This window comes from Engraulis encrasicolus, chromosome 18 (assembly GCF_034702125.1).
Source record: "Engraulis encrasicolus isolate BLACKSEA-1 chromosome 18, IST_EnEncr_1.0, whole genome shotgun sequence".
Taxonomy (NCBI): domain Eukaryota; kingdom Metazoa; phylum Chordata; class Actinopteri; order Clupeiformes; family Engraulidae; genus Engraulis; species Engraulis encrasicolus.
In genome coordinates, this window is record NC_085874.1 from 51834548 (window position 1) to 51862515 (window position 27968).

At 45.3% G+C, this 27968-nt stretch overlaps 2 protein-coding genes across 2 annotated transcripts; one reads left to right on the forward strand and one right to left on the reverse strand.

The window, feature by feature from the left end:
* Nucleotides 1-11776: 11776 nt before the first annotated feature.
* ttc32 (tetratricopeptide repeat domain 32) lies at nucleotides 11777-12814 on the forward strand. Its single transcript, XM_063222586.1, has 3 exons — nucleotides 11777-11959; nucleotides 12080-12246; nucleotides 12544-12814. Exons 1-3 carry the CDS (start codon nucleotides 11850-11852, stop codon nucleotides 12669-12671), a joined length of 405 nt encoding a protein of 134 aa, XP_063078656.1. The 5' UTR covers nucleotides 11777-11849; the 3' UTR covers nucleotides 12672-12814.
* A 1328-nt stretch (nucleotides 12815-14142) lies between these two features.
* Nucleotides 14143-27968, reverse strand: zpax1 (zona pellucida protein AX 1). Its single transcript, XM_063223818.1, has 22 exons — nucleotides 27773-27968; nucleotides 27624-27682; nucleotides 27432-27527; nucleotides 25305-25429; nucleotides 24733-24876; nucleotides 23906-24004; nucleotides 22986-23150; nucleotides 22495-22591; nucleotides 21956-22176; nucleotides 21083-21233; nucleotides 19860-20068; nucleotides 19574-19691; nucleotides 19295-19363; nucleotides 18826-18956; nucleotides 18492-18606; nucleotides 17829-17998; nucleotides 17281-17396; nucleotides 16292-16422; nucleotides 15639-15828; nucleotides 15116-15251; nucleotides 14834-14960; nucleotides 14143-14287 (listed from the first exon to the last, which is right to left on the reverse strand). The coding sequence occupies exons 1-22, from the start codon at nucleotides 27790-27792 to the stop codon at nucleotides 14211-14213; spliced, it is 2766 nt and encodes a 921-aa protein (XP_063079888.1). The 5' UTR covers nucleotides 27793-27968; the 3' UTR covers nucleotides 14143-14210.

A 27968-nucleotide genomic window follows, 5' to 3' on the forward strand; every position in this document is an offset into this window, starting at 1 on the left:
TTTGTTAATTCACAACACCTTTCACACCCAATAGGGGATATCAACCACAGACGCATGTATTCAGAAGATTGGAAAAAGCAACCGTAGACACAAGCGGTATGGCACTGTGCTGTTGTGTCAGGACCCGGGGTCGTTACCCCATCCTCCCCCGTCTCGTTTCCCGATCCTCCCCCCTCCCTCCCCCTGGGTCGTTTCCCCATCCTCCCCCGTCTCTCTCCCACTCGCTTCCTGTCCCCTCTTTGCTCTCCTGTCTAAATAAGGTAAAAAAAAAAAAAAAACATTTTTCAAAGAAAAAGCAATTGTTCTATTGGTTAACCTCAATGTTTCAAGAAGGAGGCCGCACCTTGCATAGTAGTGTTTTTTTTATTGCACAGACGCGTTTCGGCAATAAAAAAAACATTTGGCATTTTGTGCAATAAAAAAACACTACTATGCAAGGTGCGGCCTCCTTCTTGAAACATTGAATTTGAAATTTGGGCCAGCACCCTCAGAGACTGAAATAATTAAGAGTGACGCCTGCTCCAAGAAGAAAATTGACTCTATTGGTTTACCTGCCAACACTTTATTGAACTTCACAACAAATGTGATTGAATGATTAGATGCAAGAGCCATAACAACCAATTGAACAGTTACGTTGCTGCTCCAAACCCTGTAGACATGTACTGTGTAGGGCAGTGGTTCTCAAAGTGTGGTCCGGGGACCACTAGTGGTCCGTGACACAGCTCAGGTGGTCCGCGAGGGGATTTCTATTTTACCAAGACAAGCTAGGCGTAAGCTATATTTGTAACATTATTACAAAGCTAAACATAGCATTTTCACTACAATAAGACAAGCTTGTAAAAAGTGATCTGCATCGAAATTAGCAGTGTCAAATTAGCACCCATCAACTGTGAATTCAGTTGGTAGGCGGTCCCTGAACATATTTGGGGGGACAAAGTGGTCCTCGGTCTGAAAAAGTTTGAGAAACACTGGTGTAGGGCTTTGGTTGAGCTGAATTTATTCACGCATTACAGAATCAGACAGCAACAGTCTATCCGATTAGCTCATGCAATTATTCATCTAGGAAATATATTAGGAAATATACACTGTTAAACTTTTTTAAACACCTTGAAGTTTAGAATACATTTTGGTCAATGTATAGTAGCTTGACATCAAAGAGATTTTCCAACATCAAATTGCTTATTTGTCGTCAACATTTATTCCAGAGTGCAGTGCCACAATAAACTGCTTTTGAATTCAAATTGAAGTTGGAACTAACACAATCATCTTAAATATCTGTAAAATGATGTTGTAAAACTTTTGACCAGTAGTGTACAATCATTATATAATATTATAGTCCAGTACTTGCTCCCTGGCAGAGTCAACACTTAGCCTGGTGAGATAGCCTTGTCTTTTGTAATATAGCATGTGCATGTAATACAAGATACAGCAGAGCATTGTGGGAAGGCAGACGGTGCAGGACAGGCTTCTTTCCCCTTCAGGTGTGTGGATGTCGTGCCACGCCGTGAGTCTGATACTGCCCGGGGATTTTGCGCCTCCATGTCAAGAAGAGCATTTGAACATTTTCAACGCTGGGAGAGAAATACACCTAGCTGGTTCCCCTGTGCCAAGAGGGACGAGACAACACTGAGGCCTTTCATAACCCTATAGACCTATAGCAAATACAGAGATGGGATCAGCAAACGCTCTTCAGCTCAAACACAGAGAACCACAGGGGTGGAAGACATGCACACAGGGCCCCAGGGCCAGACACTGATAGGGCCCCCCGCACAGGGTCCCAGGGCCAGACACTGATAGGGCCCCCCGCACAGGGCCCCAGGGCCAGACACTGATAGGGCCCCCCGCACAGGGCCCCAGAGCCAGACACTGATAGGGCCCCCCGCACAGGGTCCCAGAGCCAGACACTGATAGGGCCCCCCGCACAGGGCCCCAGGGCCAGACACTGATAGGGCCCCCCGCACAGGGTCCCAGGGCCAGACACTGATAGGGCCCCCCGCACAGGGCCCCAGGGCCAGACACCGATAGGGCCCCCCGCACAGCCTGCCAAGGTCACAATAGGGCCCCCACCACCAATATGGGGGGCCCTGCTGGGACCAAGAGCAAATGACCCCCCCCCCCCTTTTTTGTTTGCGCTGCCCCTGCACAGCCCCCTCCATCCTCATGTCTGTCTCATCTCAGAGTGTCCAGACATGGATACACACTGCAACACACATCACGACACTTCTTACAGACCATGCAATGCAATACACACACCACACACTTCTTTTTAAGTGAGGGAAAAGACCTACAAGGGCCCAACAAGCGTACAAATCAAAGACGACTTATTTATGCATCAAGTTCATCTGCCCTGAAGGGACTGTAACCAATACCCTGTACCAAGGCACCTAACCCCACACTGCCCCAGGGACTGTAACCAATACTCTGTAAAATAACTGTAATACCCTATGAATAATTGTGAGTCGCTTTGGATAAAAGAATGGTCTAAGTGTAATGGGCAGTCATGGGTGAGCGGTTAGGGCGTCAGACTTGCATCCCAGAGGTTGCCGGTTCGACTCCCGACCCGCCAGGTTGGTGTGGGGAGTAATCAACCAGTGCTCTCCCCCATCCTCCTCCATGACTGAGGTACCCTGAGCATGGTACCGTCCCACCGCACTGCTCCCCATGGGGCGCCACTGAGGGCTGCCCCCTTGCACGGGTGAGGCATAAATGCAATTTTGTTGTGTGCAGTGTTCACTTGTGTGCTGTGGAGTGCTGTGTCACAATGACAATGGGAGTTGGAGTTTCCCAATGGGCTTTCACTTTTCACTTTTCAAGATGGAGTAGGCAGAGCAGGAGTGTCCTCAGCCCATAGTATATTGTGCAAAGGGAATAAAGAAGAAGGCCTCATAGTAATCATTAATTTACTGTTTCATTTTCAAGGCCAGTAGAAGATAAACTTTTGTAGCTCATACCTGAGAAACTTTGTATCACGTGGGATAAGGATTTCACTTCTCGGCCACAGTGGCTAGTGGTTTTCAAGTCAAGTCGGCCACAGTGGCTAGTGGTTTTCAAGTCAAGTCGGCCACAGTGGCTAGTGGTTTTCAAGTCAAGTCGGCCACAGTGGCTAGTGGTTTTCAAGTCAAGTCGGCCACAGTGGCTAGTGGTTTTCCCAGAGTCACTATCAGTCTTCTTACTTTTCTTGATGTCAGTATTTTCTTTACCATGAGGAGTGTGAACACATCCAAGCTCAGAAAATTATAAAACACAGACTAACAAGACTATCGATGCCGTGAACATAGTGTGTTATGGTAAATTAAAATATATCAGACACATAGAATCTGAATGATATTTCATGATCTTGAATATAACTAACACAAGGGGCAAAAATATGTAGGCTACTGTAATGCATCACACAATGGATTATCTGCCAAATTGGGTATTGAGATGGAAGTTATTACTAGCCACAGCCAGGCCCGTCACTAGGTTTGAGAGACAAGGGGGGGCTTACCCCCAGAGGAAGAAAATGCACGCGCACAGCGCACGCCAAAATTTTTTCAGCTCACCTGCTAAGGTTTTGTCTATGAATTCATTATTTTAAGAGCAAAGAAATCCCGCACACTGTCCATTCCACCAACAAACTTTAATACATTGTTTCGGTCATCCGACCTTCTTCATGTTGGATTAAAGTTTGTTGGTGGAATGGACAATATGCAGGATTTCTTTACACTTGAATGACAACCCCAGTGGCATAATATCCTACGCAACTGCCCACCTACAGAGGTGTGCAAAAGCGTCTTCTTGAACAATTATTTTAAGAGCACCATACCGTACACTAGTTACAGTGATTTTTTTTTAATTCACATTTGAATGAACATTCCTTATGTAAGCTAAACAAAACATTTCAAAATGTTTCAACTGATGGATATTATGTACGGAAGTTAAAATGATTAGATACAAAATGCCGAGAGCATAATTTACACAAGGACTAGGAACTTTAAGGAGTTACTAACTGCGCGTCTCCAGGAGAAGCAGTGGTCAGGAAGCGATTCATTCAAACAGGTTCCTTACTTGGAAAACTATGCATGCCCGGCAGATATTTGGTAATTTTTACTCCATCAGTAGCTATTTTAATCAGTTCATGTGTGTTTTCAAACTGTTACGACAAATATTGAAGCTCAACTATAATTTCAAGACAATGTCAAATTGATTTATTACACGGGTATTGTGAGTGAAAATTGGTACTTTGGGTCTGAAGATTTCATCCGTGTAAGTAATTATACTTTTCTTAAGGTGTTGTTAGTCACAAAGCACAATCCTCTACCTGTTTCCCCCCCGCATAACATATTGCTGTGCACCCTGCCATTAAACAATAAATAAGCAACCATGAACTTGTATTCAGATTAACTTGCCTTCTTGGTGGTTCGTATTCAGTGCTTTACTGCATTTGTTTTTGGAAAAATGTAAAAAAAAATAAAAAATAATAATATATATATATAATTTTGGTAACACTTTATGATAATATTCCTTAGTAAATACTCAGTAAATAATTAACTAATGATGAATAAAACATTAACAAATGTTTTTATTATTAACTAAGCTTTATTAATGCTTTATAAAATATCTACAAATGATATCTGCAAGATTTTACACACCTTATAAAAGAGTATTTTATTAATTTACAAGCAACTTGTAAATGTTTGATAAATATAAAATATTAACATAGCATTTCCTGGTCATTTACAAGCATTTGTTTACATTTCCTAGTCATTTACAAACGTTTGTTAATGTTTTGTTCATCAATAGTTAATTATTTATTAAGTCTTTATAATGCTTTTTTGCATCCATTATTCTAAAGTGTTACCATAATTTTTTTTTTGCAAAATCGTTAGGGGGGGTGGGGGGGGCTAATACTAATGTAGGGGGGGCTAAATCCCCCCTAAAATAGGCCTACAGCCAAGCTCAAGTTCAAACCTTGAGTCAGATGGGCTACAGCAGCAGAAGACCCCATCAGGTGCCACTGCTGTCAGCTAAGAACAAGAAAATGAGGTTATAATTCGCACAGACTCACGAGAATTTGACAATAGAAGATTGGAAAATGTTCCCTGGTCTGATGAATCTTGATGTCTGTTACAACTATCTAATAAAGTGGTAATGGTCTGTGGTAATGCAATCAAGAAGGTAGTAATGAATGTAATGAAGGTAGTAATGAATGTAAACTTGCAGTAAGAAGGTAGTAATGAATGTAAAGAAGGTAGTAATGAATGTAAACTTGCAGTAAGAATGTCATCTGATCCCCATTATTATTCAACGCATTGATGCCATTTTACTACTTTGACAATTGACAGTAATCTGAGACTGTGTGTAGATGTAGTGAAGTGAAGCCTACCTGGGAAACTCCAAATCCCATTGTCATTGTGACACAGCATTCCACAGCACACACTGCACACAACAAAATTACATGTATTATTCCTCACCTGTGCAATGGGGCAGCCCCCAGTGGCGCCCTAAGGGAGCAGTGCGGGGGTATAGTAGGCTACCATGCTCAGGGTACCTCCGTCATGGAGGAGGATGGGGGAGAGCACTGGTTGATTACTCCCGCCACCAACCTGGCGGGCCAGGAGTCGAACCTGCAACCTTTGGGCTACAAGTCTGAGGCCCTAACCGCTTAACCCAGGGATGGGCAACTTTTTTGATGAGGAGGGCCACGTTTTTTCGTCGCCACAATCGGAGGGCCACATGACCACGGATCTGACTCCCATCTGAGTTGGAGGTGCAGTTGGTTGCTCAATGACTGCCCATATCGTTTGGAAGGAAGAGAATACTCTATACTCAATACTCCATTGGCCAACAGTATAATTACAAGATTGATTCAGTAGTTGTTTTTAAAAATATGGTCATTATGTTCTTAATTAGGCCCACTGTTTTATCTACGGGCCGCATTGAGTGAGGAGGCGGGTCGCATGTGGCCCCCGGGCCGCCAGTTGCCCATCCCTGGCTTAACCCATGGCTGCCCTAAATGATGAACTCAGGAGGTCATGGCATCTATGCTGACAGGGCAACCAGTACATCTTCTCAGTGGCTGAAGTGTCTAAACATCACAGACATGTGACAGACAGGCTCTCTTCTCTTCAGACATCAAACCTGGAAAACATCTGGCATGATTACGTCTTAGCTGCATTTGCACAACCAGAGTTTTGCTCATCGTTAAACCTGATGGAACAAAAATGACAGAACAACGCTGAATGCTCCAAGACACTGGATTCTACAAGTAGTAGAAGAAACCCAATGTAAATTTGGCATCACTGTTGGGAAAACTAATCATTGCCTATAGCCAATATCAGCATTGTGTTAGCGTCTGCTGTCTGTCTGCCACATAGATGCGAGATATGCATAGCGGAATAGCAGGGACGCCACTAGTGTTACGTCCTGACCCAAAGTCCAACGTACCAGAAATGGAAGACCACAGAAACGGAATCAAGTTTTACTTAGATTTATTATTTAAATGTCAAAGTGATAAATGTTGAAAATGAAGTAAGTGAGGATAAATAAAAGTGGGTGTAAAGTGTGTGGATGTTTGTGAATGGAAATCAAAGTGTAAAAAGGTGCAGGAGAGGAGGAGAGGCGGCGGCCTCCAACGCTGCTTCTGGCAAACTTTTGAGTCTTGTCAATCACAGTCAACGCGCCGCACCTGGTTTCCAGAAACCCGTGCTGCGCCTACGGAGGTGATTACGGTAAAGAGCGGGGAGGAGCCCCACGGGTCCGTAACACCTCCCCCCTTAAGACAGAGACCTCCAAGGTCTCTGAAATCGATAAAGCAGCCTAGCACCAAAAAAAAACCCCACATAGGTCAATACAAACAAAAAAAAAAACCTCAGAAAAGGTTTGCTGTCTAGGGGTAATGATTATCAAGTTTAGAGACTAAATGACAAAATGTCGTCGCAAGCCCCATCTCTCTACCCTCCAGTCCGTAACACTCGGCATAAGCAGAGTACGCAGAGCGATTAGGGCCTCAACCACTTTGCCCCCCAAATTGGGGCCTCCTAAATTGAAATGGACTAAAAAACATCATGATAAAATATAAAATTACATTACAAAACATAAAGGCCTATGTATTAGTTATCAAAATGCCCATCATGTTTTTCTTTAAAAAATTTATTCCATTACTCAATTCAAGATTTATTCAACATTAATTATTATTATGTGATTATGAGGGGGGCCTCCTGACCAGTTATGCTCAGGGCCTCCAACACCTTAGCAGTGGTCCTGCGTAGTAGGCTAGTGGGGGGGGGGGGGGGGTGGGTCCTGCGTAGTAGGCTAGTCCAGTAAGGTGTGTGTGTGTGTGTGGGGGGGGGGTCCTGCGTAGTAGGCTAGTCCAGTAAGGTGTGTGTGTGTGTGTGTGTGTGTGTGTGTGTGTGGGGGGGGAGGGGTCCTGCGTAGTAGGCTAGTCCAGTAAGGTGTGTGTGTGTGTGTGTGTGGGGGGGGGGGGGGGTCCTGCGTAGTAGGCTAGTCCAGTAAGGTGTGTGTGTGTGTGTCTGGTCCTGCGTAGTAGGCTAGTCCAGTAAGGTGTGTGTGTGTGTGTGTGGGGGGGGGGGTCCTGCGTAGTAGGCTAGTCCGGTAAGGTCGGGCCGGGGGGGTAAAGGCCATGCAGAGCTTCTGGCCACCCACCTATACAGGGTGCCAGCCATGATGTCTATACAGCTTGTAGGACCACCACTCAGCAAACAGAGATGTTGGTTCAACAAACATTCAGCAGCAGACACACACAGTCTCACACCAACAAATCAGTCTAACAAATCCCCATCTAACACTTCTGCTCACCCCATGACTTCTCATCCCCAACTAATCTAAGTGTCGACATTGACTGCCGGGATGTATTTGAGGGCAAACAAGCTCTGGCAACCTCGGGTCACACACACAACACATGCCAACTGCTATGGCCAGGGGCGTACCAGCATATTGTGGGCCCTATGTACAATCAGCTCCAATGGACCCCCCCACCCCCAGCCATATATCTGTGAATCAGACACTGGCTACAGTCACATGGCGTTTTTTATATATATTTTTTTTTTGGGGGGGGGGCTTTTCAGCCTTTATTGGTTTTTGTGAGACAAGATAGTGGAGGAGAGACAGGAAGTGAGCTGGGGAAGGACCGGCAAAGGACCCGGACCGGGAATCGAACCCGGGTCGGCCGAGTGGTAAACGTGTGCCCTACCATATCAGCCACAGTAGGGCCTACATGGTGTTTTTAATTCAAAATTAATCATTTGAATTAAATAGTTTGGTCAAGTTTACATTGATCTTTCATTTAATTATGAATTGTGAAGTGTTTACATGACGTTTTCAATTGCAATTAAGCTTTATTCAGAATTACAGTGAATTAATTCCGAATTAAATGCATCATGTAAACGTAGCAACTGTGAGGGCCCCCTACATAGACAGGACCCTGGTGACTCAGTCACTCTTCACCCCCCTGAACGCCACCCCTGGCGATGGCACACATCATAACGCCGCCGGTGGCGATGGCACACATCATAACGCCCCTGGCGAGGGCACACATCATAACGCCCCTGGCGATGGCACACATCATAACGCCCCTGGCGAGGGCACACATCATAACGCCCCTGGCGAGGGCACACATCATAACGCCGCCGGTGGCGATGGCACACATCATAACGCCCCTGGCGAGGGCACACATCATAACGCCCCTGGCGATGGCACACATCATAACGCCCCTGGCGATGGCACACATCATAACGCCCCTGGCGAGGGCACACATCATAACGCCCCTGGCGATGGCACACATCATAACGCCTCCGGTGGCGAGGGCACACATCATAACGTCGCCGGTGGCGATGGCACACATCATAACGCCTCCGGTGGCGATGGCACACATCATAACGCCTCCGGTGGCGAGGGCACACATCATAACGCCCCTGGCAGTAGAGAGGTGCCATAGATACTCTAACGGCGTGGGTTGCCAGGGAATGGGCTTGCTAACACTGTTTTGGACAGCGGGGTGATTGATCGCTCTTCCTCTCCTCAGGCAGGGGTGGACTTTGACTCGCAGTGGTAATTCTCACAGCAAACAACCACTTTTGGGCCCTTTGAGAAAAAAAGGGAGGGAGGGAAAAAGGGGAAAGGGAGGAGGGGAAAAAGGGGAAAGACAGCTTCCTGGCCTTTCAGACGGGTCCTCTCTCGACCCCTACCCCCTCTTTTGACCCATGCACTCAGTCCATTACCACCACTATTACCACCCAAGAATATTACCACCACCTTTCATCTATTGCCACATGGTCTCCAAAAAATAGTGCCATTTTTCAAATACAAAGTTGAACATTAGGTTAGGCTATATATTCATAATTCCTTGTGAAATGTTGAACATTGAATGAACACCTAGGCTATAGCTGAAAATAAATCCATATGGGCCTACAGCCAGCCAGACGGACTGAATTTTGTTTATTTTCTGTCTGACACTGAACCGTGCGAGCAGAGATGAGCAGTGGAGGTGGGAAGCAGCCACTGACCTGCTAAAGTCATTGAAGAGGTTTAATGTATTATATGTTTCATGACTAGACAGCACGACCCTTTGACCTTGAATGGTCTGCTGCTGGATGGGTCATCGTGAACGCGCTCTCCCGTGGAGACTAGATGTGAGAGGTCTTTCTGTGCTCCATGGTCAAGGACATGCCCAATGTGCCTTTAATGCGAGAAAGACTTATAGCTAGGGTTGCCAACCGTCCCTTGAAATACTACGGAATCGTCCCATATTTAGATATAAAAGTACGTGTTCTGCATTGAGCTGAAAGGGGGCACGGGGTGTTAAATGGCAGGAAATTACATCTAGGAAAAATACAGACCCCCAGACCCGCAAGACAATTAAGTATTTTTTCCATTGACAGTTGACCAATTCAGACCTGGCGTAGGTCCGTGCATAATCCATGTGCGCTAATAGAGCGTGCCGTCACGTGACCCGTAAGGCAGACAGACAGACAGACAGACAGACAGACAGACAGTGTCCCATATTGTTGTCATTGTCGATTGGCAACCCTACGACAGACAGACAGATAATTTCAGTTGTCAGCGTCCTGTTGTTACTGGTTATCATAATGCGCGTCAGTAGGCCTATGGGTTAAGACTTTATGGTATGGGTTTGCAGTTGTTGTAGTTTATGTCTTAAGTGGTAGCCTATGAAAAGAAGACAACATAGTCTTTCAAAATTATATTTATATAATATTTGTATTTCAACATTTTATTTATCCATCACCCATCACTATAACATACGGTAGGCCAGTAGTTCCCAACATTTGTCGGCTCAGGACCCACATTTCTGGTGCCCCCAGAAAAATCATGACCAAAAAATAAATAAAAATAAAAATCCATGACTGAGCTAACTAACTTGTAGGCTATTAAACCCATGAACATTTCTGGACGTGTAAGATTGTTTGCAGCATTTCAACCAGAATATGAATAACTTATTGTGTTATACAGTTGTACATTACTAATTAATTCTGTTTTCACACCTAGACATCTCAGGTGACCTCATTTGCATTTCAGCCGACCTGACATGGGGTCCCGAGCCCACTGTGTTGGAAACCCCACAGGCTGAATAGGCGTCTGGAGTCATAGAGGTAGAAAATAACACTAGAGAGGACATGGCAATTCACGACAGCACTGGGAAGTGGCACATGGCGCCTCCCATTGTCTGTAGGTAGTGTAGGCACCTTCAGTCAATTCAAGTCAATGGAGAACACGCCCACCTCTGTTAAAAAATGGACTAAAACTGTGTGAATATGAAGTAACCCATTAATCAAAGACCAGATTTGAAATGTCAGGATAAATATCTACTTAAATCATATGAGTCGATAAAATACATCAAAAAATCAAATTATTTTAATTCTGCACATATTTAGCAACACACTTCAACTATTGTCCTTGTAGAGTGTGTTGATGGACATTTTCACATTATTAAGCTATTTTTTGACAGAGGTGAGCCTCCTTGTCCATTCATTTCCATTTATCAGACCTACCTACAGATAATGGCCGCCACAGATTGCCGTCAGAAGGGGGGCGGGGTCACCTCTAGTGTTATTTTCTACCTCTATGGTCTGGAGTCATAGAGTGCGCTGCAATATGCGACCTTGCCTCCTCCACTTGCCTCCTCCACTTGCTTCTCGTCATGATGACATCACTTACAACAGCATTATATTTCAATATCTTGCAAAAGCTCAATTGTAGAGTCTTTTTCTCATTTGCAATTGGGATGGTGAATGAAAAACAGTCCCTCAAAAGTTGTTGTGGCTAGGCTGACAGCTGGGAAACTTTATCGTTTTCTCCAAGGAGGAGGGGCCAGGAGGCGGGACGAGGAGACAAGCGCAAGTGGAGGAGGCAAGGTCGCATATTAAAACGCACTCATAGGCTACTGTGGTTCCCAACAGTTTTTTGTCACAGGACCCCATTTTGACATTCCAAACTTCTGGGGACCCCATAAAAAAAAAAAATCTGCGACCAACAAACATGACTGAGCTAACTTGCAGGCTATTAGACTACTGACATGACAGTCAAAGTGTTTCAATCTTCAATCACAATATTAATTAGTTTACAATATAAGATTAATAATAATTAATATAATGTAATCTTTATATTGTATTATTTTAATTATTATTTTTTATTGGTATTCTCTATTCAATCCTAGACATTTTAGGGGACCCCATACCCCAGTGTTGAAAAAACACTACAACTATGTCATATGACAGGCGTGAACAAGCTGTACTTACTCCAACTCACTAGGTGGCAGCACACACTTGTGTCGCGGAAACCTCCCCCTCACACAACCATAGAAGTAGCATTGTTTATCCACAGGACTGCTCATTATGGAAGACAACATTGTCAAGGAGGCTCATAACGAGTTTAAAAACAAAAACTTTAAGGCGGCGGAGGAATTATACAGCCTTTATATACAGTCCTGTGAGAACCCGTCCAGGTAATTTGACGAGACAAGTTAAAATCTGCTGCTTCCCGTGTGTTTTTGAACGTTCATTCAGAGCTCACTCAACCTCTGAGCTCACGTTCATAAAAGTATGCATGTTTTGTTTTGTTTCAGAAAATGTGACGCCAACGAGCTCGCAGTTGCACTAAACAACCGCGGACAGATCAAATATCTTAGGGTTGACTTCAAGGAGGCCATTGAGGATTACACGTTGGCCATAAAGCAAAAGAATGAATTCGAGGTGCCTTACTACAACAGGGGACTCATACACTACAGACTGGGTATGAACATTTAGAAATTATAGTACTACAATAGCCTACTAAAGCTGGTTCACTTCAGGAGTAAAATCAACCAGGTTAACTGAGGTAAATCATCTAATAGCAGAGTCTGGAGTACTGAAGAAAATAAGAACCCCACAATCTTATTAGGGGATTTTAAATTCAACTACACCTGTTTGGTTTACTCCTTAACCAGCTTCTTAGTAGGCCTAGAGGCTATTTGTTTTTTGTTTTTTTTGCCATAGGTATGCTATTGAAGTACCTGACACGATAACAGTTTGTATTGTCTGAAATTTGCAGGATTTTTTGAAGAGGCCGAGAAGGACTTCAGAAAGGTTCTGGAACTGAATCCTGGTTTCGAAGACGCCAAGCAGAGTCTTCAGCAGACCATCACAGACCGCCAGGAGAAGATCACAAGAGGATACTGAACACTACACTTGGACTTCTAGAACTGAAGCACTTTACCAAATAATTTTTTGCACTTTTGTACACTTGCCATAATCACAGAACTTCACAAATCATAGTCTCAAAGCTGACAAGACTTGAAAAATAAAATTAATTTTAAACAGTTTGCTACATGGTCTTGATTCGTGGCTGCACAGGGCTAATGCACAATGAGGGAAGTTTGTATTTAGAGAGCAGAGTATTGTTTATTGATCCCAGCCCAGGGGGAAATTAAGGGGTCAAGTAGCATGCATGCGACATTACCCACAGAACCATATCGTCCATTTATATTTCACAACTCCTTGTATGGACAAGAAAACCTATTGGATTTAAGTAGGCCTATTCCAGGAAATGCATATTAGTACAATGAGGGAGGTTGTGATCTGAAGAACCGAACACTAAATGGTGTGCAGAATTATAGGCAACATAGTGTCCCATCTTCCCAGAGGACAGATCTAAAAACTAATTTAAAGACTTCCAGTGATGTGACCATCTTGATCATTTCAAGAGGTGTGCATCACAAAAAAGCAGTTTCAAAGCCAACAGACAAGAAACTTTCACTAAACTAAAAAGAAATGGGTAAAACTAATTGAAAAAAAAAAATGTGTTGAGGTCCTTTGAGAAGTGACCTTCTGGTTGAAATGCTGCAAACAAGCTTACACGTCCAGAAATGTTTATGGGTTTAATAGCCTACAAGTTAGTTAGAGTTTAGTACAGGGGGACGTGGGCAATTTTGGCTCAGTGGTCATCTGGTCCTTGTGTCAATAGTGTAGGTCCAATGTCACAGAACTGGTCAGTTGCAGAAATATACGAACCAGAATGTGTGTGGTTACCAGCTGTTTTAAGTCTGTCATTACCTGGACCAAGTCATTGCAAAGAGTTTTACTTAATGTAGAGGAAATGAGGCACTCAAGGTTAAACATGTGACTTGGCTACAATGCTTATGCTCTTTGGCTTTTATGACCTTCAGGGTGTGTTAGCTGGACCAAGTTTGAGAGCCCTACACTGAGGGGCACCTAGGGAAAGAGGTGAACACCCACATTTTTTTAAGGGATAGCCCTTTGAGATGAGGCATTTCGTTTGAGGGGTCGTTTTTCGTTAGAGGGGTCCCAAAAAACATGTCAAGACAATTGAAAAGTTGGCATTCAGGAGGGCAAATGGTTAAATGAATTTGCTTGACCACAGTTGGGAACTAAAAAAAAAGGAGTTTGAAAACAAGGCAGGCGCAACACTTCTGCTCTAGAATGCAAATATGCATGTTTGTGGGTCAATGACGTCAATCACCAAAAATCACTTTGAATCTGACATGACCAGAAAGCCATTTTATTTTGTTTAAAGCAAACAACCTGAGGAGAAAAATGTAAACAGCTTTTCCAACCAACTGCATAGTTACGAATGACCCAATGGGATTTACCAGACCAATTCAACCATTCAAAACAACCAGGACAAGAGAGATGTTGTTAAGACAACAGTCCGTTTATTCATTTCAAAGCCAGTCCATTTCCGTTCAAGCCAAGTCTTTGTCACCGTGACATACTGATCCAACCAGAAGAGAGTTGCTGCTTTTTTGACCAAGAGGGAAGTTGGACACCACTTTGACCTGCAGAGAAGAGAGAAAGAGAATCATTACCTTCAAATTGGCAAATCATTTTGAGGTAGACTGAATGACATGTCCTAACATTTATGTTTAAGGCCTCTGGGTGGAGCCATCTGCTCAGTAGTGTGATACACTGACTAGGACATGCATAGATGGGGAATAAAAGGGACCTAGCCAAGGGCTGAAGATGTGTATAGTAACTGAGTGTTAAGAATAAATGACATGAGTGCAAACACAAATCCCTAGTGTGATTGCTACAAGTCACCGTAGGATCACATTTGGACAGCAAATTAAGTTTGTGTAGGTACATATTCAAGCTCTACAGTAAATAATCATGAAGCTACTGGAAGCACGCAAGATTTGGGATTCAAAGATGACACACCCACCTATTCAAGTACAAAGTGAAAACTTAAAGTATCTTTATGGTATTTTTAATTACTTTGAGGTAGAGCATGTAGTTAGTCATTTTAAACTGCCCAGTCTCAGAAGACATTTGGAGTAGAGCATTTTAAAGTGCCCAGTCTGAAATCACTGCGTAAAAATCCTCACCTTTGCTCTTGCCGTCTGGCCGCGTGGGTCCCCGCATGGGTCCTGGGTAACTGGAACAGTCCCTGTAGCACAGGCCGCTCGTCTGTCTATTGTTATCACAAATGGCGGCATCACAGTGGACGAAGATCTGCACAAGACCATTTTTTGTAGTTTGGATGAGTTTAGCCTGTACTGCGATTGACCTCATTGAAAACACATTAGGTATTAATATCACTCCAGGAAGTGCCTTGAGATTAGTGGAGAAGAAGTGTAGGAGAAATATTTGAGAAGGCCCCAAGTTACCTGGTCTTTGACCACGGTGTCGTTTTGCATGAATGCAAACATGATCATCTCAAAACGTTTGACGTGAGAAGGGTTCTGAAGCCCGGCGGCTGGAGGCAGAACGGTGGTCGTGTAGCTGTCATCGTTGTTTGGACACCTGTTGGGCAATAGAATGTGCAGTATTCATCCTTAAACCATGTGCTTGTTTACAACAATGACTTTGGGTCCATTTCTCAAGCAAAAAAAAACTTTGAGGGACCCTAAGCATTGCTTAACAGTAAAGATACTAGGCAGTTACAGATCATACATTTCTAGGCAAACAACCAGTCTCAAGCAAATATTTGGAGACATTTCACTTAAAAACAGTCAAACCACAGTACTTTGTGAACACTTTAGCTTACAAATGAAGCTCTAGCCCCCCTCAAAAAACTGACTGTTTAAAACCCAGACATGGCTAAAGCAGTATGTGGATTAAAGCAAAATCATCAGCTAAGTAAATGCGATTTCTCTAGTTGAGAGCTAGGGAAGGGGTAGTGTTATGTACCCGTCCACAATGAGGTCCCAGCGGGGAGTCGAGAGGCGGTCCCTCCCCAGGGTGGCCCAGCAGTTCTCCAGGAAGACGACCAGCTCGGGGTCCTCTGAGCCAATCAGCTCCACCTCAAAGTAGAGCGGCTGCTTCAGGTACTCCACAACGGGGAAGTCCTCCGCCATGTAGAACGAGGAGTACGACGCATCTGGAGCGAGAGAGCGCACACATCAGAACATTACTACAGAGGTTTTGGGGCTACCGTGTATGCATACATCTTAGTTATCGTTGGAGAATGGACTTCTGCAAGAGTGGCACGATCATGGAGAGTGGCTGTCCACGTGGTGGACTGATCAAAGAGCGCTTCACGGGGTCCGCAGGGACCACTGCAGAGATGGATTACGTGGCGTATTGGGCAAGATCGCTGGCCGTGGTGCTGAAGTACTGCCACGGCCGAGAAATGTCTATGCAGCAAACAAATCGAGCACAGGAGTACAAGGTCCCACTGAGAGCTTCTCTCCAGCTTTCGTTTTTAACAAAACGTGCAATTCAAAATAAATCACCAGCTGCATTTAACATGCATTTCAAACTAAATAAATGCCCTCACCTGTGTCCAGCTTAATAAAGAAGTCCCCTCACCTGTGGCCAGTTTCATAAATAAATGCCCTCACCTGTGGCCAGCTTCATCTGCATCTTCATCTCCCCCATGCCGTGTATGGGCGTGCGGCTGAACTGGCGAGCCGAGGGCACGAAGGCCAGCATCTTGAAGTCGTAGTCCTCATAGTAGCACGAGATGGTGAGTCTGGAAGACAGGAGACCGGGGAACACTTTACAGTGCAGACAGTACATCCCACTCTTCTATATACAGGTTTTAAATGTTGGTTTTCCCCTGTCTGCGCACAGCTCAACCTCTGATTGTAAACACGTTGTTGTGGTTGGCTGCCAGTGTCTTGCCCCTCATCACGAGCTAATTTTTTCCAACACTGAACCCATGTATAGCCAGAAGTCTACAGTAAGAACCTGACCAATACCCTTTTTATCCAGTAAGAACCTGACCAATACCCTTTTTATCCTCTGCCCTCCTAAACACTTCATCTAAGGTGGCATGCAGTGTTTATTTCCCACCCAATTGGACATACAAAGCCACAAGGGCACACGTCTGCAGGGTGCGTTCCCAATTGGACATACAAAGCCACACGTCTGCAGGGTGCGTTCCCAATTGGACATACAAAGCCACACGTCTGCAGGGTGCGTTCCCAATTGGACATACAAAGCCACACGTCTGCAGGGTGCGTTCCCAATTGGACATACAAAGCCACACGTCTGCAGGGTGCGTTCCCAATTGGGCATACAAAGCCACACGTCTGCAGGGTGCGTTCCCAATTGGGCATACAAAGCCACACGTCTGCAGGGTGCGTTCCCAATTGGGCATACAAAGCCACAAGGGCACACGTCTGCAGGGTGCGTTCCCAATTGGACATACAAAGCCACACGTCTGCAGGGTGCGTTCCCAATTGGACATACAAAGCCACAAGGGCACACGTCTGCAGGGTGCGTTCCCAATTGGACATACAAAGCCACAAGGGCACACGTCTGCAGGGTGCGTTCCCAATTGGACATCCAAAGCCACACGTCTGCAGGGTGCGTTCCAAAAGCGTACCTGTATGGTGGCTGGGCCTTCTTGCCACTCTTCTTTTGAGCCAATGGGATGATCTGCTTCTGATTGCCACCAGCCACGCTGATCTCATTCTCATACACCACCATGCCATTCACAAACTGCAATGTATGGAGAAAGTCAGTCAGTTAACATCTTTAAATGATTAAGTGTTTGTCTTTGGAAAATTAAATGACTGGATCAGAGGGGCCAGTGAAGCATGAGGCCACAAACAAAAGGAGGCAGCAAGATGTCTGGAAAGGAGGAGGAGAGGAGGCGAGACGTCTGGATAGGAGGAGGAGAGGCGGCAAGACGTCTGGATAGGAGGAGGAGAGGAGGCAAGATGTCTGGATAGGAGGAGGAGAGGAGGCAAGATGTCTGGATAGGAGGAGGAGAGGAGGCAAGATCTATGGATAGGCGGAGAGGAGAGATCTCTGGGTTTGACTAAAGGAGACAAGATCTGTTTTTTGTTTTCTTCAGGTCCTGCGTTTAGTCAGACCCAGTCAAAGCAGAGCTACAGTGCGTGTGGCCTTCTACTCTGACTCTTCACTCACCCTCCTGGTGGTTCCACAGCTGTTGACGGGGAAAGCGAAGGAGGCGAAGCGGTCGTTGGTGAAGAGCGGCCTGCAGGAGGTGTCCCTCAGGGTCAGCTGCTCCAGCACCAGGTCCGGGACAGACTCCACCTTCAGGGCCAACGCCGTCATGGTCCCATTGGCATGGCACTCTACAGAGACAGGACAGCATTGTAGATGACAGGTTAATATTGTGGATGACACATTGGCATGGCACTCTGGAGATATAGCATTGTGGACTACGACACGTTTGCAAGAACATGGCCAACGGTCATACACTGCTGCTTTTATTTCTCGTCATTCTAACAGTCCAATTTTTAGCCCTTGTGCGGTAGCGTCACGTTGACGCTACAGACAATATCTGCAAGGGCAGTTCTGCAGGGCAAACTGTTCTTCTGAAGTACATATGAAGTAGTTTGAAGACAGACCAGTTAGGGACGCTACAGACCAGTTAGGGACATGGGGAAGTATATAAATACGTATTGTATGGGGAAGGTACTGACCGGTTCGTGGCAAGGTGGTTACTATTTACAGGGCATCGTTTTAACCGTACAGGTGAGAGGCATGGGGAAGGTGGTTATTATTTACAGGGTACTGACCGGTTAGGGGCATGGGGAAGGTGGTTATTATTTACAGGGTACTGACCAGTTAGGGGCATGGGGAAGGTGCATCCCAGAGAGAAGTCGTTGAGGCTCCACAGGTTAGTGGGCTCCAGCAGCTTCATGTCCAGCCGGCCGCCAGCAGCAAAGGGGATCACAAACTAGAACAAAAACACACGCCAAACTAGTAACTACACCTCAAAGACATGACATGCACATTAGTGACACGCAAAAAGCTGAGAGGTCATTACATCACACTTAGCCTGTAACAGCTGATGCTTTATCCAAAGCGCCACAGATATTGGTTACAGTCCCTGGAGCAATGTGGGGTTAGCGGCCTTGCTAAAGGGCACTTCAGCCAGAAGGACCAAGAGCCTCACCGTGAAGACGGAGTCTGGCGACAGGAAGGGCACCCTCATGGTCATGTGTGTGGCGTTGTCACGGACACCGTACTCCTTGGCCAGCTCAGAGGTCAACTCACGCTTGCCCACAACAGTCTTCAGCTTGTTACCTTGGAAACCAGATAAATGTGTTCGGCATTTATTATGTGTAATGAATGCCGTTTTGTAATTGAGTCCTGTTCCACCGTTTCAGAGCACAACCCCCACCCCCCCACTAGTTTGTCTTACATGACACTTTGAGATGGCCCTTTTTTATTATCGCGTTTAGGTGCAGGGTATTGGTTACAGGCCCTGGAGCAAAGTGGGGTTAGGCACTTCGAGTGCAGGTGCTGGAAAGAGGTGGGATTGAACCTGCCACCCTCCGATTTAAAAAGGCCATGACTGCTTGCAACACTTGAGTAAGAGTCAATATGGCGAACCATACGCCACATAGTAAGCCTCTACTCACCCTGTGAACCATATGCCACAGTAACGTAGTACGCCTCGTCGTCACAGGTGCCCGTCACAACAGGAAAAACTAGAGGGAAGACGACAAGGTAGCCAGATAAGACAATTGGCACTTAAGTTTTAAAAAAAAAAGCCAGAGTTAAACGTAAACCTTGTCAAAAAATCTATGCAACAGGTGCAAAACACCTGCATCAGCGTTTTAGTTTTAAAGGCAGAAGTGGTAAATAAGGCACAAGTGTGACGGAATACAGAACAATACACTAATAAAGCTGCAACTCACCAACATCCTGAAGAGATGCGTCCAGCACTACTGAGTGGGAGAAGGGAGTGAGCTCCGGCAGGATCATGAAGCCGAACGTCAGAGGCAGCGTGTAGGTTGTGGAGTCCCGATCGAAATGCTGCAAATGGGGGAAAGAAAAGTTTTCAAAAATAAATGAAGAAATCAATTTTTAAATCACTAGCGATGTTGGCTATGATCAGGTCCTTGATTGTAAGTCACTTGGTTAAAAAGCGTCAAAAAAAAAAAAAAGTGCCAAATGCATTGTTAAAAAAGTTAATCAACATACGCTTTTAGCAACCACAGGGTCATCGAAGGGCACTTGGAGCGTGAATGTCTTGGAGGCGTTGGGGAAGCGATGCTCCTGGACGTTAAAGCCACGGGAGTTTGCCTCCTCGATATTCATGACCCCTGTAGTGAAGGTCAAGTTCACCAGCTGCACGTCGTGAAGGAAGGTGCCCAGGGTCAGGTCAAAGATGCGCTCCTCAGCAACCGTATCTAAGGAACAGAGAGAGGTAGAACATTAGAAATTAAATAAAAGCCATTTCGGTGTCCCCTCTAGTCTAAGGGTATAGCAGAGAGAGTAGAGAGAGAGGTTCCATTGGCCCATTGTTTCCTGGTTCTATTATGGCCCCCCTTAGGCAGACCTAAGGACTGTTCTATTCATTGTAGGAGCATTATGACACACCCCTTTAGGCAGACCGGAACCTGGTCATGTTAGGTGCCCATAGAAACCTATTATGTTGGCATATCTCTATATACTTAAAGAATCTGGTATAGAATGCCAGTTTAGTAGGTTATAGGGCGGCGCCCGGAGTCAGGTCAAAGATGAACTCAATGGCCATCGAGGTAGAGCATTAAACTAGGTCAGTGGTTCCCAACCTATGGGTCGGGACCCACCTTATGGGTCGCCAAAGATCCACAGGGGGTCGCGGAGCCCTCTTGATTTTAAGGGGTTTCATTTTAAATATATATAGCCCATGTTGAATAAAAGACAAAGCATTTAACTAATAAATGCATAGAAGCAACAAAGTGCTACATTAAACATTACAAATTGAGGAATAAAATAACTAAAATTAGTTTTTGCAGGAAACAGGGCATCTTGTGACTCCGTCTCATGCGGGCGCTCGCGTGGTTGGGTCACCAAAGCTTACAATAGTAAAAACATGGGTCCCTTAAGAAAAAGGTTGGGAACCACTGAACTAGGTGACATGGAAACTAAATACCGGTAAGCCATTTTAAAAAGGAATAGAATGTCATTTTAGTAGGTTATGGAGGAAGGTGCCCAAGGTCAGGTCAAAAACACTCCTCAGCTACAGTAACGAACAAGACAGTGGGCGTAATGCAACAAACACTAAACACTAAACACCTCTCTTAATTCTGTATTGTGTAATGCAACAAACACTGCTCTCTCTTTTAATTCTCTATTGTGTAAAGTCGAAGGAACAATTTAAAACTGAATCAACACAAATGACACAGGACTTTGTAGTGCAATGCAACAGCGCTACTCACCGTCCCAGAGGTGGGGGGGTCTGGGCATGGCGGGGGTGGTGATGGGGTACAGGACCTTGTATCTCGTCAGCTGGTCTTCCTCCCTCCACAGCACCTCCAGCATCGGCTCAATAGAGTAGGTGATGTGGTATTCGTAACCAGGGGCATGGCTCTGAGGAGAGAGGAGAGAGGAGAGAGGGGGGCATCGGCTCAATAGAGTAGGTGATGTGGTAACCAGGGGCATGGCTCTGAGGAGAGGGGGGGCATCGGCTCAATAGAGTAGTTGATGTGGTACTGGTAACCAGGGGCATGACTGAGGAGAGAGGAGACATTGGTAACCAGGGACATGGCTCTGAGGAGAGAGGGTGGGGGGGGGACATCGGCTCAATAGAGTAGTTGATGTGGTACTGGTAACCATGGTAACCAGGGGCATGGCTCTGAGGAGAGAGGAGACATTGGTAACCAGGGGCATGGCTCTGAGGAGAGAGGAGACATTGGTAACCAGGGGCATGGCTCTTTGGAACAAACAAATATTGCTGTACCAGACGAATGTGTGAAACAGTGTACAGATGTGCAAGGATTAACGAAACCCATGTGTTGGGACTGTAGATACCTTGTAGAAGCCATCGGGTCCCCCCACCCCTACGGTACCTTGTAGAAGCCATCGGGTCCCCCCCCCACCCCTACGGTACCTTGTAGAAGCCATCGGGTCCCCCCACCCCTACGGTACCTTGTAGAAGCCATCGGGTCCCCCCCCCCCACCCCTACGGTACCTTGTAGAAGCCATCGGGTCCCCCCCCCACCCCTACGGTACCTTGTAGAAGCCATCGGGTCCCCCCACCCCTACGGTACCTTGTAGAAGCCATCGGGTCCCCCCCCCCACCCCTACGGTACCTTGTAGAAGCCATCGGGTCCCCCCACGGGCAGTTGGACGGTGATGTGGGAGTCGGTGACGGCCATGATGTAGCCCCTGCTGCTCATCTCCTGGTCGCTGAGCCGCTCGGCTGCAATACCCATGTAGACCTCCAGGGTGTCGGACGAGTGGCCGGCCAGGAGAGGGTAGATGTGGCGCGGGAGGAACCAGGTGATGCTCTGCTCACTGAACTGGGTGCCACCTGGAGGGCAAGCAGCAAAATGCAAGCAAGATTGGATAGTAACTAACATGCAATCAATATTGGATAGTAGTGACTAAAATGCAAAAATGGTGGATATAGCGTTTTGGAAAAGAGCTCTTCATATGCATGTTAAATATTGAAATTGACTGTTAGGAAGTCCTATAAACTATTTGTGAATTCTTGCCATTCAAATGTTCTCAGAACATACTTTTTAAACCTCAATAAATACATTTTGCAATGCAATTCAATGGAATGCCCAATACAATAATGTTGCTCATTTTGGAAAAGATCTCATGAGATCAGGGCTATAGACTTCACCTGTGGGGCAGGCTGCAGCCGTGTCCAGCATAGTCACAGACCACATGTCCTTGAAATAGGTGGTGACCTTCACAACCCTCATTTGAACTCCCGCAACCTAGAGCCAAAAAAAAAAGTAATGGTAAAAATGGTGCCCGTGTTCCAATAAAACACTATACAAACAAAGAAACAAAAAACAAACCTGAAATGTGGTCTAGCGGTCAGAGCAACCAGCACTGGCCAACAGAAGGCTAACTGCAGTAACTGCAGCAACATGAAACTGAGAAAAAGGCCTGGCAAGTTGATATTACGTGCATGTAGGATATTGCAGTTACAGCAAATTTGACAAATGAATAGCTTTACCAAAGGACACATCACATAACTTTAAAAATGAAGTGTTACCAAAATCATTCAGTGATGTCAATTGACAATATGTAGTTACTGCACTTTGCCTTTTGTAGGGCAATGTCCACAACTTACGTTTTCAGAGTAGGGCAATGTCCACAACTTACGTTTTCAGAGTAGGTCTCGGAGTTGTTGTAGGGGGTTCGGAAGAAGAGTCTCGTGGGGGAGGTGCCGACCCCATATCCAGCTCGCTGGGCATCAGACAGGGACATGGACTTCTCTTTAGGGGTGAAGAACACCATCCTCCAGATGTTACTGGCAGACGTCACCGGCTACAAAGACAAAACAGGAAGTTTGAAAGCATTAGAAAAGAGTGTGCGTTGCGTTCCAATATGTGACCTTGCGTCCTCCACTTGGGCTTGTGGCCTCATACCAAGAAGTAATAAGTCATGATGGCATCACTGTGCGATATTGAAATATAATGTTGTTGTCAAAGCTCAATTGTAAAGTCATTTTCTCATTTGCAATGGTGAATGAAAAAGTCCCCAAAAAGTCATTGTGGCTCGGCTGACAGCTGGGAAACATCATCGCTTCTACACAGAGCAGCGGCCAGGAGGCGAGGCCAGGAGGCAGGGCCAGTCAAAATGGTGGGAGATGAGGATGAAGAGCACTAGAATGTACACAAGGGGGTGCATCCCAATATGTGACCTTGCCTCCTCCACTTGTGCTTGTCTCCTCGTCCCGCCTCCTGGCCCCTCCTCCGTGGAGAAAACGATAAAGTTTCCCAGCTGTCAACCTCGCCACAACAACTTTTGAGGGACTGTTTTTCATTCACCATCCCAATTGCAAATGAGAAAAAGACTTTACAATTGAGCTTTTGCAAGATATTGAAATATAATGCTGTTGTCAGTGATGTCATCATGACGAGAAGCAAGTGGAGGAGGCAAGGTCACATATTAAAACGCACTCGGAGTCCCATGGCTCTGGCTAGAAACAAGAGGGAGATGAGTATGAAGAGCACTAGAATGTACAGAGTCCCATGGCTCTGGGTAGAAACAATAGGAGGATGAGGATGAAGAGTACTTGCCTCTTGGCCGGCCCCAGTCAGCTGGTCGTCTCCAGTCTTCGCCCCCATCATCACGTCTTTTCCCTCTTCAATTGGAGGCGGCAGCCTGTTCACAGACACCTGCAAGCAAAGACGAGACAGACAAACAGCCATTCAAAAATAGTCACCACTGGAACCAAGCAAGAAGGGGTTTTAGATGCGTCCAGGCATCTCTATAGGAGGCTTTGGGAAAACTAGTCACGGTGGATGGACCAACGGACTGACATTCAGAACTACATTAAAATAACTGAAATAAGATTCCTATGAAAACTGTTATTCTTGAACTCTCTGGATCACATTGGTCCGTCTATCGGTCAAAAATGTTTGGATTGGACACATCGTTGTCAGCCTTGCAAGACTTTTGTTGTAAAAAGCTTTGCCAATGTGTCCTACGCCTTGCTGACCATTATTGGACCAAGGAAGCAGGACTGGGATTTAAAATTAGGTCGGGCATGTGACAGGAGCAGTCCGCCAGGCATTGAGAGACAAAAAAAAGAGTCTGTAACAGTTTTAGTTAGCCATTACGAGCCATTTTGACCGCAACAGTCAAAATTATATATTTAAATCTGATACTCGAGAAGTCAGCTGTAGCGGTACGAGGACTGATAACACGGCATTGGAGAGGAATAGGCCAAAATCAGTCGACCAGCCAAATGTCCTCTACACCTTATGAGCAATCCAGCAGCCATGCAAGGAAGTTTGGAGACCTGTGCTGTCGTTTTATCCATCCTCCCAACCGTGAGAGGCTGAAACAAACATGGTCATACATAAGGCAATGCCATAAGATGTGGCCATATAGGCTACCGTACCTCCATGAAGTTTCTCTGGCAAATGATCTCGCGGTCGGCCCACTGGTCGTAGCGGCACGTCTTGCTGACCTCATGGGCGTCCTCGTCAGTCCCCTGCTCACCGTACAGCCGCAGACGCAGTCCACCAGAAAACACCTCGTCATCCTGGACAGGAGAAGAGGATTGGTGAACAGACATTGGAAAAGGCCCGAAACAAATTCTGGAAGGTTTTTTCCAGTCACTGAAGACCAATGCTTAATCCCAAAATGGAGCTCTTGTGCACTTCGGGCACCATGTTTCAGTGCAGAATTAATACACAACATGCTCTGAAACATCAACACTGAAGTGCACCATTCAAGACACAGCTCTAATCCAGTTCTGGCAAAGATCAAATCAAGCTCAGCACTGGTGCCGTTTAAGAGTATGAATTTGCCAAGATGCTCAAAACATGTTTTTAAAACCATAGCCACTGGGGTGAGGGGTGAGGGGTGAGGTGTGCGTGTGTGTGTGTGTTGGGGGGCAGGTTGTATACCCGATTCTCAACATGGCAGGCCACTGGGGTGAGGGGGTGAGGTGTGTGTGTGTGTGTATACCCGATTCTCAACATGGCAGGCCATGGCGGTGCTGTAGAGCCTGGTGTTGCCCCAGGGGTCCGAGTGCATGCTGTAGCCACATTGGGATGCCATCGCTGGGGAGACGGCCATGTAGCTGCTGCCATCTGCAGGACAAGTAGAGTAGAGCTAAAGACGCACTGTGCAGGATGGTCAAAAATAAGGCTGTAACGATATTGCATCGAACCGAGGGATCGCGGTACGCAGACCCACGAACCCCTATCGCGAACCTTCCTCGCAGAATCGCGATGCGCCCTTTTAAAGTTGTTACCCCTCAGTCTAGAAAACAGCAGGATACAGGCAAATGCTTGCATATGCGCTTAATGCTTGTATGCGCTCAAAGACAATTAGAAATGGGGCGCACATGAGCGAGTAGCCTAACACTTCCATTCTCCCCTCTCTCCTGTAAAATGTTCCGTTCAACCAGCACGTGCATTGGTTGTTATTCATTGCCTCAGCAACCTCCGCGAGACAAAAAAAACTTGGGCAAACGTCGGAAGGTAAAGCACAGAAATGAACAACAGACCAAGAAGGCTTTATCAAACGTGTGAAGATTTTTTTGATTCATGCATGCGCCGATGTATATTGAGTGGAGATAGACGTTAAGCGGAGAGAGAGAGAAAGAGAGCGAGAGAGCGAGATGCTCCGCCTGCCCAAATTTTAAATTGCTAGAGCTCTATACGCTCATAAGGGAGTGTCTGAAGTCGCCGGGCGAACGTTTAGGTCGATGTGGATATTAGGCAGCATTATTTCTTCCCCACATTGACCGCCTGCCTAGCGAAAACGTGCTCCATTTCAGCCTCTGCATCTATTCCCGCTGACAAAATGTCAAATCACAAACCAAACCTGAGATACCAATACTGAGAACATAACTGAGGTTCATTTCGAGTTTTGTTTGTATAAGCATGTGCGCGCTGCTGCACGATCAAAACAGTTACAAAAATATTAAACATCAAAATTAAGTGTTGCATTTCTGTAAGTAACTTAATACAACATGTTTCCTGATGAAATATGACCAGTGTTGTTTTCAGTTAATGTTTTCTGTTTGGATATTAATTGGATAATGTTTGATAATGTGAGACAGTTGTTATAGGCTACCTATACTGGAACCCTGACCCTTCTCTCTACATCTCTGTCTGTCACACATGGTCAGCATCTCAGCATGATATGATCTAAGCCTATTTTTCCTTGTTGAATTAATATTCATTTCTCTGTGCTGTGCTTTGATGTCAACACCTGGGGAACAGGTTGCAGTGGTAGGCCTATATCTGCAACATCATTTAGTAGACCTACAAAATTAATGTAGGCAGGTAAATGCAAAAAAAAGCATGGGCCTATATATAAATATAGCCCATAATTTATTTTCTTTTTATTTTTTTCCCTTGAAAAAATAATAAATCGTGGGGCGTATCGAACCGTGGATCATATCGTGATACAAACCAAATCGTGGGTTGGGTGTATCGTTACAGCCTTAGTCAAAAAGGTACTGCAATTATGCTGCTCATTGAAACTGGGCTGCCTATTGCCTATTTTGATCTTTACATGAAAGTTTACTAAGTAATAAACAGATATTTCCTAGTATGGTCCAAGTAAAGTCATTTTATTTTCATTCAGCTAAAGACGCACTGTGCAGGATGGTGGCCATAGTAGGTAGGCCATTGCTACCACGGTGCTTGTTGAATTTGGCAAGATTTACAACAGTTTTGATCTTTTCATAAATATCTATTAAATAAAACCTCATATTTACTAGTATGCAGCACACAAAAAAAAAAAAAATCCATAGCCTAGAGAAGATCACCTTTGAATGAAAAAAGTTCAGACATAAAAATATAAATTGCCCTACTTATAATTTGAGGGTGGTGGTAAGTAGACTACTCGTGGTAAAGGTAACATTTCTGAATGTGCAACCCAAATTCAGTAAAGAAAACACACATTTACAGTGCACCTTTAAAGTAGGTTTGGACACTTATCAGGCCTCAATTATTTTTAAAGTTTGTCAACGGTCTTAAACCATTTCACTACCAACATGGGCTGATGGAATGGGACCTACATAGTGTTCCTAAAAAAAAACACGGAAAGTGCAAAGAAATGAATGCATGTAAAACTCACTGAGGACATCAACTTCCAAACGGTTTCCAATGGCAAGGGATTTATCCAAAGTTACACGCATGATATTTCCAAGACACTGAGAGCGGAGACCTTTTACTTGAAAGCGACAGAAAGGGATTACACAGCGGTTTTAATTTTACAAAAATTCACTTGATCAAAGTATTCCAAACAGTCCAACAGAAAAACACTTACTGTGCTTGTATCGCCCCTGACCTGAAGTCATCACAGTAACCATCAAAAGCCATGGCAATCTACAGAGTAACCAACAACATTTCAGTAAACAAGACAAAAAACGGCTGGCAGAACATTTCGGCTACACAAAACTGGAATAGGCTACTCACAAATGCAGAACCCGAGCCATCTTCTCCACAGAAAAAAAACAGTCAGTGCAAACGGGGGAAACAAACTTGAACCCTTTACGACCACAAAAGGCTCAATGTGTGACCCCACTGAACACCCTCACAACAGACACCGCTGGAAGGATAACGGTAGGCCTACTGTCTGTCCGGTGGCTCAATCGTTATAAAGACACGAACC

Bases quoted from the DNA above. Each gene is read 5' to 3' on its own strand.
- ttc32 (XM_063222586.1), top strand. From the start codon at position 11,850: ATGGAAGACAACATTGTCAAGGAGGCTCATAACGAGTTTAAAAACAAA. The intron at 11,960-12,079 runs GTAATTTGACGA...GTTTTGTTTCAG, and splicing joins TCCTGTGAGAACCCGTCCAG to AAAATGTGACGCCAACGAGC. The intron at 12,247-12,543 runs GTATGAACATTT...TGAAATTTGCAG, and splicing joins ACTCATACACTACAGACTGG to GATTTTTTGAAGAGGCCGAG.
- zpax1 (XM_063223818.1), bottom strand. From the start codon at position 27,792: ATGGCTCGGGTTCTGCATTT. The intron at 27,528-27,623 runs GTAAGTGTTTTT...GTCGCTTTCAAG, and splicing joins TCAGGGGCGATACAAGCACA to TAAAAGGTCTCCGCTCTCAG. The intron at 19,692-19,859 runs GTATGTTGATTA...CCCCATTTGCAG, and splicing joins ACCCTGTGGTTGCTAAAAGC to CATTTCGATCGGGACTCCAC.